At 34.4% G+C, this 16,617-nt stretch overlaps 1 protein-coding gene across 1 annotated transcript in view; it reads right to left on the bottom strand.

Annotated features, from left to right (window-relative positions):
• CNTN5 (contactin 5) overlaps positions 1-16,617 on the bottom strand; it is a 269,415-nt gene that overhangs the window by 166,633 nt on the left and 86,165 nt on the right. The window contains exon 7 of the mRNA XM_085309094.1: positions 12,075-12,278. Within this exon, the coding sequence (XP_085165220.1) occupies positions 12,075-12,278 (204 nt within the window). The remainder of the gene's footprint in view (positions 1-12,074; positions 12,279-16,617) is intronic.

Genomic DNA, 16,617 nt, shown 5'->3' with positions numbered 1-16,617 from the left:
TGTGTGTGTGTGTGATTGATTATGAATATCAGTTTCTGATTCATCTCAATAGAGTCACCCATCATTTTATAAGACATCTGTCATATCCCCTGTTGGCTCTGTCTTTTACAGACAGAAAAATCACAGACTATTAATTCTTCCTCACCCAGAAACTTTAATAACTCAAGATCATTCTTAATGCCTCTGTTGTATTGTTTCACATTCTGTTATGTCTTTTTGAGATGGGAATATGAGAACAGCAGGGCGATACTGAAATCATGGATCTTTCTATCTCTTTTTTTTTTTGTTGTTACTGTTGTTGGTGGTGAGTTTTGTGTCTTTTTTCTCTATTATTTTTCTGACCATTCCACTCTACTTGGCTTTTTGCACTGCTGATCAATGAGCTGATATCTATCCACAACGGTGCCATGATCTCTTTATTGATTGCTGATACTACTAAAGCTTTATAAGTTTAGCTATTATATAATTTGATACTGGATGTCATTACTTATCACAAACCCCTCTATTATCATGACATCCTTTTGCAGCTCTTAATGATTAGTTTTAACTGCCATGAAAAAATTTGTATCAACAAGCTTCTCTACTTCAGCGTTCACTTCCTTTCCAGATTATTTGTGTGTTGAATGGTGAAAAAGTTTTCTGTTTCTTCACTGATAATGTCGCTTCATTCTGAAAACTGATCATGCACTTCTATAAAAGGTTGAATTTTGTATCCATTGTTTATTCAGAATAGGACTGTAGTCCTCTTCCTCTTCATCCTCTCTGAGAATTGAATTTCTTTGCAGCCTTTGATGAATGACTTTGTCCAGAGCTTTTTGAAATTAAAGTACATTGTGCTACCTAGACCACCCTTATCCTTATTCGCTCTGACTCTTCGGCAAAGTTGTACACAAATGAGGACATGATTCCTCTCTGTAAAAGCCATTTTAATAATGTATACTAATACAGTAAGACTACTATATGGTTACATGAAAAATAAAGTCACACTTTTCCTTGCATTTTCTATCAAAATGCTTGATATAGAAGTCAGACTTGCTGGTCTGTGGCTCCTTGGATGCTTGTAGGAATCTTTTTTTATTTTATTTTTATATTTTTTTAGAAAAGGCATTGTGTTTCTACCTGCTATTCCTCTAGGACTGAGGGATAAAGTACACATCCCCCTTCCTCTAGAACCACTGTGTGAGTTTGGCCTTTGCGATTTGTTAGTATTTATAACATCAGTATTTACTCTAAAATTTCTTCTACTGGAAGTGCAATTATGAGAACTTAAATCTTGTTACGGGAAACTCCCTAAATTCCGCTGTAATGAACCCTGCTGATAATTCATTTAGCTTTTACGATGCAGCCTTCTGTCCCTTAGATGTTCTTTTTAAACTTTATATTTTGACTGTGCAGACTGTCTGAAAGGTTTAATGATTTTATGAGTTTAAAAGTTTTTTATGCCTTAGCATACAACTTTATTACTGCAAATTGATTTTTTGAATTGTCATATACTATTAAACATTTGCTTTTTTAGCCCTGAAAAAATGCATATCAGAATATAATTAAATTATTTTTCCCTTTCAAATTGTACAGTGCTTATGAACACATTTGTTGGACAAATTATCTTTCAAATCTTATATTTTAAACTCCCATTAACTCCCATTAGTAGATGCAATCCGCACCAATATCAAATGCTCATTGCAAGTCAAGTCATCATTTTATATTCCTAATGAAATGCTGATATGCTAATGATTTGTTCCGTGTCCTGTTCTTCTGGGCTATTGTTATATTAGCAAGTGACATGCCTGTGGCAACTGGCAGAAAGACGTAGAAAAATTACTGAGCAATTGCTTGGGGTCTCTATGATACCAATGTTCCTTGTGAAAGAAATTAGGAAACAAAAGTCTATTATAGCAAAGGGACATTTTTCATCTTTATTATTCATTATCTTGGAGACCTATGTGGCTATTACATTTGCATAGGCATCAAGGGAATTATCAAGGCCTTAGCTTCCTAAATTTTACTATAATTTATTTGCCATAGCTACTGTATCTCCAGACTCATTATCTTTCCCAGTTTCTGTTTTGGTCACTATGAGCCAGTAATAGTAACATAACCATAATCTGTACTTTCATCAATAATTGTATTCATTTGCATCAGGTGTTAAAAGAAACCTGAACTTTTGGGAAATATGTAGGCCTTGAGCCAGGTACATTAGAATCAATCTGTCTCAAACTTATATACAAGACTCTCTTCCAGACATTTGGTTAAAGCCATAAAGAATTCCTCCAGTCATTTTTTATTTCCAGTTAATAGACCTGAAACATAAAAGTGATCAGCACAGAATAAAAACATAATATAAGATTTTGAAATTGATACCAAATCACAGAGATTACTTGGTCTGAGCACTGTAGTTGGACAGTGAGCTAATCTCATGCTTCCRTGCCTCCCCTTTCCATGAAAACACCGTCCTTTTCACAATCTTCTACCTCCCTGCTTCACAGAGACGATCCCAGCAATTCAGTTTTCCTTAGATTAATTAATTAGCTTACAACACTCCCAACTTCATAAACTGCGCCTTCTCGGCCATTTCAGCAGGGTGCAGATTTAGGAAAGAAACTGCTGAACTTGTGGTTGGTATGAAATGCACTGGTCCAAAATAATCCAATTTATCAAATCATGAATGCTTAATGGGGATTAAAAAGGGGGGTTAAAACCCACTTTTTCCTTTTTGTTTAGGTAAATCTTATATTTGAACTTTATTCTGAGACAAATTATCTTACCTAACATCTGCTGATCTCTTGATGTGCACCAGGAGAGTTTTCTGTGTTACTGTATATTTACTGTCCATCCTTGCCAGGTGAAGTTTAACAGAGATGACTCACTAATGACATGTCTATTTTATCTCTGATTACTGAAAAAGGGATCATTTCAGATGATTGAACACTTCCCAGGACTAAACATATCTTAACCTTGTTAAAATTAACAGCTTTTTAGTCACACACAGCCAGAAACAGAGTATAATATTTATAGAAGAGATAATTCCCTATTCCCTCTTTCAGATATGTTTTTACAACTATGAAATTATCAGAGAACAATTATAACATATTCTCTGACTCACGTAAGAATAAATCAAAAAAAAAAAGTTTAATTTTAATAAGTGGTTTCATTCAATAAATTGTTCCACTGACTTGGCCGCAGATCTGTGACTTGAGTTCAAATCTCTGCTACCCAAAGTGTCCTATGAACCTTCAGACACACTGCTGTCTGCATTTTAGTTTTCCTTCATGAAACAGAGATAACACAATTCATTAAATCACAATAATGTGATCAACACCGACTGTGAGGTGCTCAAATACTACAGAAATAGATGTAATAGAATTGCAAACATTTACAGACATGGCTACAGCTAAAATCATTTACATTATCCCTCTGGGCCACCTAAGAGAAATGGAGAATGGGATAAAGTCGCAGGACTGCTGCCTGACTGTCAGTCCTTTCTACGGGGAAGCGCGGCCGAAGGAGCCGCGGGCGGAATGTCCGTCACGACCTCTTTGAGCAGCGCTGCTCTGCCTCTTCCCCTGCCTGCCAGTCCACGACTTTGGCAAGCTCAAGTGGAGCGTGTRCAAGAATTGCGAGTCTACCCACACAAGAACATTTTTTTTTTTTTACCCGCACGTGAAAATAACCTACCGAGAAATGTCTACCACAAAACAGACAAATAAGGTCTGTCCGTACAGATATCTTCTTRCTTCATCTGCCTGGACTGTGGAGGCTAACTTTTCCTTTCCTACCCTCTTGAATCTCTCAGAGAATAAGCTTTCATGATGATTCCTTAAATCACCTCAGCAGTAATGATCTGGGTTTGTTTCAAACYGGTTAAATTATAGCTCTTTAACTCAGATCATAAACTTATTTTGAATGGAACATGTTACAGAGGATGCTCTTGCWTAAGGAGCTGATAAACTTCTAAAGCAGTAGCTAGAAAAGAACACAAGATTTCTGATTAAACATCACTGGACTGCTAGGGAGAAAATGAAACCTACAGATTGGCTATACTATATATTCAGGAGAAAAATTAGGCACAGATTTATGCTTACCATTACTTTATTAGCAAAAGAGACAAATTGTGTTACTGTTACTGGAAATTTGCCTGAGAGCTTTGGGCAATGTCCCTGATCTTGATCAGAWAGTGTAGGAATGCTAAACTATATCTTTTACAGTCTGTATACATCACAAATTTATTGATAATTCTTTCAAGTTCGGATGTGTTTGCCAATTTCTGGGAAACGTTTTGAAGAGTGATGGCTTGTCCTGGTGTGTAATAAAATTTTAATAATTTTGCAGGTCAGAAAATGTGTTTCTTATCTCACTGGAATTACTATCTGTAGCATGAATATTTATTCAAAAATATGAAGATTTTGACAAAGAGACCATGGCAGTGATGTTCACGTATCATTTCTTGCATGATGTCCTATCAATAATCTGTGGTGCAAAATAGGCTTGTCCATCATGGTCTTTTTGTGACAAATGAATATTTAGCATTTTTCTTGAAGACCTGCATTTCTAAGTATAAATATTTATTTGAAAGAAAGACTACAGAATGCAGGCACTTAAATGATAGTGCAAATCACAGTGTAAATGAAATTGATTCAAAAGTAAAGATGATACCCATCATTACCTCCTGTCTACAGAAGAAATTTTTCAGTGCATTGAGTAGAATTTATTGACTCTCCTGCCATTAATCTTATCGCAGGGGACCAGCACCCTTTCTAAGTCTCTAAATATTTACTCTAAGAATGGTTGTTGCATGATAATTATCTGCAATATTCCTTTCACTTAGAGATCTCCTCGCCAAATTTGACCAATACATTTATCCCGTGAAAAGCCCTAAAGATGTCTGTGAAATTCTGCTCTGTAATGCACTGAACAGCTAAATTATCACAGATTTTTTTCATAGTCTAGTCAGAGAGCAAATCCTATCACATAGCAATGAATGGGAAAAAGAAGACCTTTCCTAGTATCAAAAGATATGTAGTAATCTAGTTCCTAGGAAAAAGAATACAGCAGAAGAAAGGAATAAACTCTTCTATAGTTTATAACTCAGGGCTAAGTTGTTTATATATTTCTAAGTATGGAGGTATAAATGCAAAAAAAGGATTCATTTAACCAAAACAAATCATTTAACTGACATTTAAATACAGCTTAACTCTTCACACTTTAAATTTGATTTTTCCAGCCCATTTCACTACTCCAGGACTTATTCTCTGAACTCTGTCTAAGTAGCCCTCACCTTGCAAGAAACAGGATTTCTGGCATGAAATACTTCTTAGTTATTCATAAACGTGTCATTCATACTCATGAGAGCTTTCTAGCTCTCTTAACCAAAACAGAGTACAACTAAGAGCACTTCATTTTCAAAATGTAAGTGGGTATGTTATGACCGAAGTAAAGAAGGCTGAAGTTGGTCCATAAGGACACAAAGGCAACGAGGTAAGCTCAGAACAAGCAATGAGGGGAGCAGTGGTATTTTCTCTAGTTCTTCAAACGAGAGTCTGAAATTTCTAGTTTACTGTTTGGCCTGGAGACATTTCTGTTTATATGTGTTTGAAAAATCACTTAGTGGCAATGACCAAATTGTCAGCTCTCCTTCCTACTGAGAGAAGTCTTTATTGAGCCATGTCTTAGACTTCACTTAAAMAGACTTCTTACTAATCAGTTAAGCCCTTCTGCTAAAGACAGCACATCTGGCATTGGATCCAAATTTCACCTTCTAGACATTCAAAGATGAGGGTCTGACCAGCTTGTATACAACATTCTAACACAAAGAAGAATACGTATTTGCATATGTATTTGTATGGGAACATTATAACCTCAACATTCAAATTAACATTCGTTATGTACAGGGGTAATATTTGCGAGTAGCCGTACACATCAACAAAAATGAGAACTCCTTTATACCAGAACATATGCAGTCTTGCATGAGAAACCGAAGAATGAGTCAACAAGAGTGTGAGGGAACTCAAGAGGGCAAAGGAAGTGTGTATATTTTCTTTCTTTCTTTTCTTTTTTTTTTAAGGAAAAAGATAGTGTGCTGAAGTTTACTCAAGAAATCCTTGACAGACCTGCTTTTAAGCATCTCTGGCCAATATTTATTTATAAGACCATTCCTTTTTTTCCAACTATCTACGGATTATCTATGCTGGTCTTACAAAAGCTATTCAGAAACCTATAAATATTATTAACCTAAATGCGTACTGAGAGGAGGGGCTAATTTTCATAGGATTTCTAATTACTTTGCTGATTGCAGATTCACTGTTCTTGAAGAACCTCATTTATCCTACAATAAATGACATAAATATTTGTACTTCAAATCTGATATTAAGTTCCATTTTTGTTGCAATCCACAMCAAGAGATGAAAACAAAATATTTCTCCTGTTCGGGTACCAACAGTGTTAAAATGATTACAGCATGCAGAGAGGAAATTTTCGTTCGGTTCTAATCAATTAGGACACAAACTGGTGTTAGTCTGATATTCGATGTTATCTAATTAACTGAAAAGTTCTTCCTAAATGGGAAATGCCTTTCAGTTGAAACTCCTCAGATAGCCAAGCAAATATTAGCATCCATTATTTCCTCAATAATAAAGACCAAACTAACATTAGTGTTTCTCCTCTGTTAGCAAGAGCTGTTGAAATACCCATTATTTTGAGCCAACAGAAACAAATCGTCCTTGTTATAAACTCACTACAGTCCTAACCCCAATCTAAAGGCCTGCTGTTCACAAACAAATTATTTCACGACGTTGACAAGATCAGTAAGCTGACAAGCTGTTCTTATTTGAACACTGTCACATCCCACCACTGCAAAGCAAGCAGACAYATGTGCATATATATCTAAGATCGTGGGACAGGACATATAATGTTATATATGATTATTCTTAACAATCTGAAGCCATTTGCAACTATAAAGATTATTTTTGTTGCCACTTTGCATAAATCTTAATTAAGTCACCATTAATTATAATATTACCAGCACACTTCTGTCTGAAATTTTAATAGCTGCAGTTTCATGTAATATCATTCCAGCTACTGAATTGAACTTAGAGGRATACTCTTTTTCCAGTTAGTTTATTTTATGCTTTTGACAGTATTCTACATATTCTATGGAACAGTTAATTCTTTGCRTAATAGTTTCATAATCATAGATTCATAAATCATCAAGAGGATGAATGAAATGAGAACATGGTTGCAAAAGAGAAGAAAAAGTGCAAAATGATACGGGGATGTATCTAGAATCTTAAGCTCCTTTAGCTACTTAAAAAGAGCAACAATTACATTCCTGACAGACAAAGTTCCTGCAAGCTAGTGGGACAACTTAGTAGTAATACTCCCTGAACGAAGTTATCTTATCAGAGCTCAAAGTAAAATCGATTCATAGCTAATTATTTTTCAGAAGGTAGGAGTTTCCCCCCAGGAAAGGGACTCTTTCAAGGTCTAGTCCCATCTTGGAACATCATGAGGTGTTCCAACAGTTTCCAGCCGATCCAGTTTTGTATAGCTGTACAGATTGCCACTCTTGGAACATGAGAAATATGACTCGATATTTAAAAGTATAAGTTAATGATCTTGCAATATAGCATGTAAGAAAGAAACAGACTACAAGGCCAGAATATCTAAACTACCTGATAGGATTTAATCACAGCTGGATAAGTGTTTTCAACTCCCATTACAATCCAGACACCCTTTGTGTCTTCTAGAATTTAGTCCCACATGAACAAATGCATCAGAAGACAAAACCAGTAATGCAAGTAGAAAAAAAAAATCTGTGCATTTTTTGGAAAAGGAAAGGAAAAGTGACAGATTCATAAAACATTAAGGTCAATCTTTAGGCAAATCTTTTTGTGCTAATTATCAGTTAATTAAGGAATACCAACATCTTAATGGAAACAAGTGGCTTATGTCTGTGACTTGTTAGGTKTGCTCTATTCCATTAAATTATATACATTATTTATTAACTTTCTATCCAATTGTGGTCTTTTTAATGTTTATTTTCTACCATTGGGAAAATTATTGTTACTTGTTCCAAACTCATCATGATTTGGGAAACAAGTGTTTCCAAAATGTACCAAAGGTAAAGCTGAGCAAGCACATACAGAACGCATTCTCATAAAAGTCAGAATAAACATCCTTAATACTTAGATATCCATACTACCTATGACTATCTAATACTATTAATCACATGAAAAGTGACACCAAAATCTGCAGGATTAGAGCAGACAAAACTCAATTTACAGAACTATAATGACATTGAAAAAAAAAATATGAAGGCTTGGCTATTCATTCAGTTACATGAGAATATGTCTGGTCAGATGTAGTGACCTCGGTTGAGTTAGTCTAATTTACTCTAACAAAGCACAGTAGAAAGTGTTCTCTGGTGTCTGGAATGCTACTGGTTTTCCATTTTCTGGAAATTTCACTGTAGCAAAACAACTTAGACACTAGTAACAAAAATAAAATGGAGAATAACTTAATTCTCTTCTGTAATAATGTTGATGTTAACAACTTTTTAAGAAAAATAAAAACAAGACAAAAAAAGGAAGAAAAATTGGAAGGAAAAATGTGGACTTGAAATAACTGCCTTGTACTATGAAACATCAAGTGTTTTATACTCCCTAGGTTTCTATTTCCTAAATTTGTGGAGGCTTTCTGTTGTTTTTACTAGTTAAGGCATTTTACTGCTCCCAATCAGCATTCAAGCATGGAAAGATCCATTTTAACAACACTTTTTATTATTTGTAAACAGTCATTAAATAATTCCTCAAAGTTTCTAATATATTATAAAGTCAGTTGATGAAATGATGCATCCTTTTTTTCTGATAAAACTTTTAATCTTCTCAGATAGAATTTTAAAGTGTTTTTATAACCCAGCTTGAAGTGAAATTGAATTGTACAAAATGACTGATTGTCAAGGACATCTGAACAAATGAGGTATTCATTTTATTCAGAATCCATTGAAGGATTTCTTGATGTTTTTATTTAATTTGCTCCGTATCAAGAAGCTAAGTTCCCCTTTGAGACACATCACTAAAGAAATAAAAGATTAATGAAAGGCAAGGAAATTCCTACATTCTTGTAGAGTTTGACAGAAAGCCTTGATATTACTCTATTTCTTCCTCATAGAGAAACACAGAACAATGTTCTCATAGGAGTGTTTTGCCACAGGCTGTCCAGTCCTCTGGGAATAGGCACTGCCTGACATCACAAATAAAAAAATAAGCAAACACACATGAGGAAGAATGACAAATACATCTGGTAAAAGACTTTTGAAGTAATGTATAGATATATCTAATGAAAAGAAACTACATTTTTTTTCTTTATATATATATATATATAGTTCTATTTGTAAAAGCTGTTTAAAAGTACAAGTTCTTCATATTGTTTCTGATAAACGTGTTGACTAGCTGGTATGCTGACCACTAGAACGCAGGAAGCTGTGTGATTTGGGGACTTAACTGAAYATTTGAAAAGCAATGGGAAGTGATTCAATTCATCTTTTAACCACGCTTAACAAATAATGACTATATATGGCTAAATGCCATAGTCAAAATGACTAGCCACRTAGTAGTAAGTCAATTTTTAGGAATATGGCATTTGTTCCAATGCCATCCTAAATTTCTTATGTGCTTATGATAGTTCACCCTTGGCTCTCTCTGTTTTCACAAATTATTTTTTTTAACTGTAATGAGCATCTTTCYTTTAGCAGCTGTATTGTCTCATACTCTGGAGTATAATGTATGCACATTTTTAAAATTCTGTCATCARCCTTTAACATTAGCCAGTGAGCAAGGACATATAACTTAAGTAACTTGTATCAAAAAGGAAAAGAGCAATATTGTTAGTTGGCTTTTTTACCTGCAATTCTAGATAGACTTTAGAAGATACATATTACTGCATTCTGTGGAGAAGGTGAGAAGAAGGTAGATAAATAATGAGACCTAGTGGCTAAATAATAGAGTTTTCCTTAATWTTTTCTCAAGGTGAGTTTATGGAGGCTGCAAAGTTAAGTGGAATGGTCTGGGTCTGCACTGAGAAACTTGCTCAATCACACAGGAAAAGCAAAGCTAGAGAATGCGAAGGAGCTCCATTGTAATAGGAGGAGTTTTCAAAAATCTCRAAAGCTAAAAATTAAGGCATGCACGCCTGGTAGAAATGCATGCATATATAAAAAGGAATTGGGAAATTGTTCAGGAGCAGTCCATCTATGTGCAAATGTCTCCCTCTTATTCCACACTGTTCAGAAGGTTGGATTATCACAGTTGTASGACAGCTAGCCATGAAGCACGGGCTTGCCTGAGGCTGGTATACTACCCACTTGACATTCAGGAAAATCTGCACAGTTTTCCTTCACAGATTTCAGATTTTAGCTCAGTGTTGTAGACTGTTGCCTTTATCATTATTTGCTCTCTCCACTTTTGATATTGTAACRAGTGTGCTTGTATACTATTAGTACATTATGTATAATTARTCTGTGGAATTTCTGCATACACTTGGAACCCAACAAAAGCATGAAAAACTATGTTATAAAGGAACAATAGYGTAAGATATGAATAATAAATATGACATAATAAAATTCTATCTTCTCTTACCAGAATTTCAACTGATTAAACTGAAAGTCACTATTTTTCCATTCTCAAAGGACTAATATTAAAAAGGTATTTTTTTGTGTATATGTAATAAAACTAAACATCTAAACCTCAATAATTAGCATAGGTACTAAACAAGGATGAATAAAATAGGAAATGATACAGTAAAACATGCAGCTTTTTGTTGCAGAGGACTCATGCTGTGCAGACATGAAAAGTATCAACCCAGTTACCGGGAATAAAGATTAACTTAATTCCATTCTAATCTGTGAACACATTTTTTACTTAGTCTGYTAAACAAAGTTATCTCTATTAGAGCCCCATCTTTGTAATGCTGCTACAGCACAGGGATTCTCTCACTGCCAGAAAAATCACGAGCAAGACAAAAGCCTTAGACACTCTCTCTCTGGCTTATACAAGTATGAATTTATATAAGCTGAATTGCTGAAATATATTTCTGAAGAGCATCCTTAAACATGAAATATCTTGGAAAAAGGAAAATAAATGTAATTACAAAAAAAAAAATGCCTACAAAAGAGCCAATAGCACTGTTGCCTCTATAGGCATCTGTTTTAATAGTATCAGATATATATCATTTATACTGAAATATGATACTGCTCCATAAGACGTATTATAGGAAGATGTTTTCTTTTGATTTTTGCAAGTGCCTCAGAAACTCTCRTTCCTAAGTCACTTTTCAAAAATAAGATTTAAGTATTTCTTTCCAAAAAATTGTTGCAGATCCATACCTTGATGAAATTCAAAAGCACTGAGGTAACTGCCTATCACTGTAATCAAATCATTGCACTGGTGCTTGAGCAGGACGTGAAATTAGAGCATAGAAGTGTAAGAAGSTTTTAGTATAGCAACGGGTAAAGTTACAAACATTAGGGGACGTATTCAGCTGTTTAACTATATGTGTCTTGTGTCATTGGAGATGCCCAGGGACATACCTCTGGCCCCAGCTGCGGGTCTATAAGGGCACAAGTCTCCTTTATGTCCTGTGCAGCATTTTCCGGTCCCTTGTGGATGTCTCAAACACCTGACAGCTTCTCATGTGCCACTAGCTACCTGTGCTTAGGCAACTGAACTGACCCTTGAAGAGTTAGATGTTATTGAGAAAGCAGATTTGCTTCTCTCTATAGCAAAGTTGATACACTAGAATAGTAAAAAGGAGTAACTGTTCTAAACAAAATGTTTCAGGAGATGGCAGACTGCACCTCAAACTTTGAAGGTCTAAATATTCCCACAAGTGTTAAGTGTTTTAAAAGAAATGGTCTCCATGGACACTTTTCCATTACTGATTGCTGCAGTAAACKCATGCATATATTTAAAAACAACAAAATCRTGGCTCTTAAATTAGCTGATGTCTGTAAAACTTCATCCAGTWTTTTTGACTTGGCATTTTTTGCTCTATTTAGTACTTCAAAATAATGACTTTCTTACCATCATTTCTCAGTGTCAAAGGTGTAGGAGGACTCAAAACTCTGGCATTTGTCACTGTGTTTTTTACCAAGCATATATAGCTGCCAACATCAGATGTTTGTACTTTGGAGATGTAGAGATTGCCAGTCTCCTGAGAGATGAAACGTCTGCTATCTTCTGCCACAAAAGATGGGAATTCATTAAATACCCAACTATAGATGATCTCTGAAAGAAAACAGAAAAAATAAAAGAAATTAATTGCAGAAAAAATGCTATGTATTGTTAATGGATACACTCAATCTATTTTCAGTAAATTGATTTAAATAATCCRGAAAAATCAAAAGCTAAAATCTTTTAAAACTTTTTGTTTGTTTACTCTAGAACTGAAGAAGTGGACTTTTTGTTTCTTTGGGATTTTGAAGATGGTATAGCGTATAGGTGAGCCTGTATGTTTCCCAGAGGACAGAATTTGTTCCAAAAATTACTTAAATTATTCAACTCAAACTGTTATGTAATTCCCTTTTCTTATACTTTGAGTTAAGCCAAAARTAATATATAAAACACTAATTTCTCTACTTGTTCACCTTTTCATTGACTGTAATGCTTCCTATAGAGCTAGCGAGGACTTTTTCGTATGTGTGGATAAACAGTTTTATTCTAAACATCTGTCTTTTTTAAAATCAACAGATTCGAGAGTTGTTCAGCCCACCTTGCAAATTATATTGCTGCACTATATATACTTCACTGAAGAATCTCAGAATCCTGCCTATCATGCACATTAAAACCCTAGGATCAAGGAACTATTCCTTAAACTAAAGGTACCAAATGCTGTACCTCATAATCAGAGAGATCAAAGGCTAATCATAGTGCTTCTTTAAAAATGGTAATTGAAACCAATGTCTTAGTTCTTATTTTTATCCTGTGAATCATTCAGTACACCTGAGAAGTATAAACTGTTCCCTTTATATTCATAATAATTGGTTGAGAAAAAGAGATAATTTCCCATTATTCAGTATGAGATTATATCATGATTTATTATAAATCTAGATGCATTGATGGCTCCACATTAGAAGTATCAGTAAAATTAATAAGATTCTTATCTTCCACTGTTTCATTTGCTCTTCACACTTTAAAGAAATATTCTTTACTACTTAAACTACTTGTACAGAAACAAACTACTTAAACACAGTAGTATGAGGCAGCTTCTGCAATCTTCCCTGTGATAGTCTTGGAAGAACTGGCTCTAAAATCGGAAGAGCTAAGGCTAGTTCAGTCATGTAAAGTCCCTGCTACTGCTCCAAGATGCAGACTGCTTCACCGGTGTGGGAAGTTTTTAGACACTTATTGGTTGAGTGACTGTTATCAGCTGCAGCAGTAATATGAAGACAGCAATCTCCCTTATATCGGTCTGGTTCTCTCATATATTTACATATTTCACTATCCTAACAAGTATCTTCTTGACAGAAAGTTAGCTGGAGAAGAAAARGATCAAAGGGGTGAGAGGAAATGCCTCAAACTTTCAAATTTTCTGTGTGCCTTGTTTTTCTAATGGTAGGAGAGGGTCTTGTATCGTTGTTCATGGTACCAGAAATATGARATACATTAAAATCTTAACTAAATATATGCCACTGCCAGGTATGCTGTGTAAGTTTTTCCAATTAATTGGTCCTTTCAGTTTTTATTCTTACTGTTCCCTGACATAGGGTAGTCAGAAAGGAATGGAAAACCATGCTGACCAGTTTCTCAGCAATGTGAACCAACAGTGCAAACAGCTGTTTAGAGAAAAAAGGATGATTTGGATTATTTCTAAACAAACTCAAACCAGTTTTGAAGTCAGATGAAAATTTTCACATAAAAAACATAATTTTAGTAAAAAAYGCTATTGAAGGACTAAACTCATTTAGCAGACAGCATAAGAAGACTTTTCCAAACAGACAGTTAAGTTGCGCATATTAGCTTTTTGCTTAAACCCCTTTTTCATATTTAATTGTAATTCTGAGTGGTTACACAGGACCCTAAGGTATTTGGGCTCACAAAAAGCACTCTGAATATTCAAAATTTCCTTTCTCCAGTTATGTTTCAGGCAAAATACTAATTAGAAATTTTTTCACTGAATGTTTCATTGCCACATTTTGCTACAATATCTTATTTGGCAGAAATGATTCATGGCAGCATAAAATGATGTAAAGTGATGATGAACATACAAGTTCAAGTAAAATGCATAGATTTTAATTAAGACACCTGTTACCAATTTAAATGAAAAGTAATCAGCCTCACTAATTGCTTTAACTTAAAAGTAGTTCAATCCAAATATAAAGCAGTCATCACTGTGGGTTCATTGACAGTTCAAGTAGAACAGAATTTACTCAATCAGTAMCCCAAAACACACCGAATTAATTATTAATTTATTAATTAGAATTACTGCTAAGGAATGGATTTCAGGCAATAAATTTTTATGACTTTGAGAAGATGAAATACTTTGTCTTAGCAGGTGCTGTCTCTAGAGGGATATTGTCATTTTGCCACCTGCCAAATAATTTTGCTCTCAAAAAATAGAGTGATGGATGAATGGGTAGTGATAAAAAAGTAATATAGTGTCTGCCAAATCTTTACCTAAAACTCAAACCATTTATACTATTAAACTACAATTAATGTTTTCACTTTTGCATACCTACAGCCTCTGTGTTTCTGCTAGCAGCTTACTTCCTGAGCAATGTTAACCCATTGACATTGAAGGAATTACTTCTTTTTATTTATAAAAATAAAACTTTGAGAATACATTTTCAAAGTGTACCCAAAGACTTTGGATAGGATTCGAGAGGCACCTGAATGCTCGTTTGAACTGAACTGAAYTGAATTCTGAACTCTCTATTTGCAGGTGAAAAGCCCCTTATGTACTTTATGAAGTTCCTTTTCTTTTATACCTGTTTAAGGAATTCAGCAGACTCTAAAATATAATTTTGAATGTTATGTCTATATAATATGCATGGGCTTCAGTGGAAATATACTGATCTCACRGAAACTGTGAAATTTCCACTGTATGCTTTGCAGAACCATCAGAAACAACCACAGCTGGCTTGGGATCTGGGGAACCAACAGTTTTTAGCTGACAGAAATAGATGGATGATCTGGCAGAAGTGATTTTACAAAAGTATGTTAAGAGGACCACTGAAATAATGGGAAAATAGGTATATTAACACTGATTCATTGTACAAAACTCTCAAATTTCTGAATTTGCAGCCCTGGTAGAGGATGAAACACTAGCTGGTTTCATATTCTGAGACTCTTACTGTTTCCATTTTGCATGCCAGTAAAATTAAAATTTAGGGTTCTTAAATCACATGATAGCTCATGAAGATTGTCCAGGTACAAAATATCTTCTTTTTTTTCTTTTTGAACATACTATACATAAGTGAATACTCTAGTGATCACAAAGAAATCTAAAGGAATAGCTAATACAGAGAGAAACATTTTTTAAAACTACTATTTTTTAAGTCTAACATTTTTCTACAATATCTGCACACCAAAATATTCTAGAACAACAGTGAATATAAATGGTGAATATAAAGTCCAGCATAGGAGTAAGTGCAAGCTACAAGACAGAAATCTTGCATTTAAATATTTTCTGCCTCTTACAAAATGGTAAATTGTGATATTTTGAATTTTTTGAAACTTAAACCAAGATTTCTAAGACTGGATGAAAGATGCTTTCTCTAGGCCTATTTGTACACAGGTCTTTACAGCTGCTAATGAACTTCAAGCTTATATTTTCGTATATTGATTTGCATAAAAAGATTTTAGACAGTGTCAGTAGACTAAACAGAGAACACAACAGTCATTGCATTAACTTTTTAATATCAATCTAAGTTCCAGAGTTGCATCTCAAGACTGAGAGGCAAATAGCACTGAATMTGAAGAGATCTGGAAGCTAAAAGCCCTTGCTTCCAAAATTTAAACAGCCAAACTACACCTACAATTGTAAAATATGGAAGTAATGACTCTAGGAATGAGAAGAACTTAAATATGACTGAGTAAATGGTTTCTCATGCTATACTCATCTTGCTTTAAATAGGAATAAAAGTTTTGGTGAAGGCAAAAAACTGTGAATACTGCAATATATAGAAGTTCAGAGTATGTTTAAAGAATATATACAGATTTTATTTCATATTTTCATGGCCATCAATTTTATTTTTAGTCTGACACCTATGCCAAAATCACAAAGATGATGCAGAGCTCTTCCTGGAAATTATAGTTGACTGCCAGCAGAGAACAAACTTCTATGTAGATATTATTCATCAACACACTCAGAAACAAGATTTAAAAGCCAGAAAAATTATGAATTATAGAGGCAGTAGTAAATTGGCATTCTCCTGTGACATGGGATGAAGGAKTCTTCTTCTATATGTAATATATAAGTTCTATTATATGCAAAGTTTTGGTGTGAAAATGATTTAAATCATTTTAGTGTCAGCAAAGCTGACATTTCTTTTTATGAATGACCAGCCATGTTTACAGAAAAATCTCTCCCAAGAGCTTTTGTGTCTGTTTTCTGAAGGTCATTTAG

The sequence above is a fragment of the Rhea americana genome, unplaced genomic scaffold (assembly GCF_003343005.1).
Source record: "Rhea americana isolate MKP2758 unplaced genomic scaffold, rheAme1 scaffold_29, whole genome shotgun sequence".
NCBI lineage: Eukaryota > Metazoa > Chordata > Aves > Rheiformes > Rheidae > Rhea > Rhea americana.
Note: the sequence above shows the minus strand (reverse complement) of the source record. Positions and strands in the feature narration are given on the sequence as shown.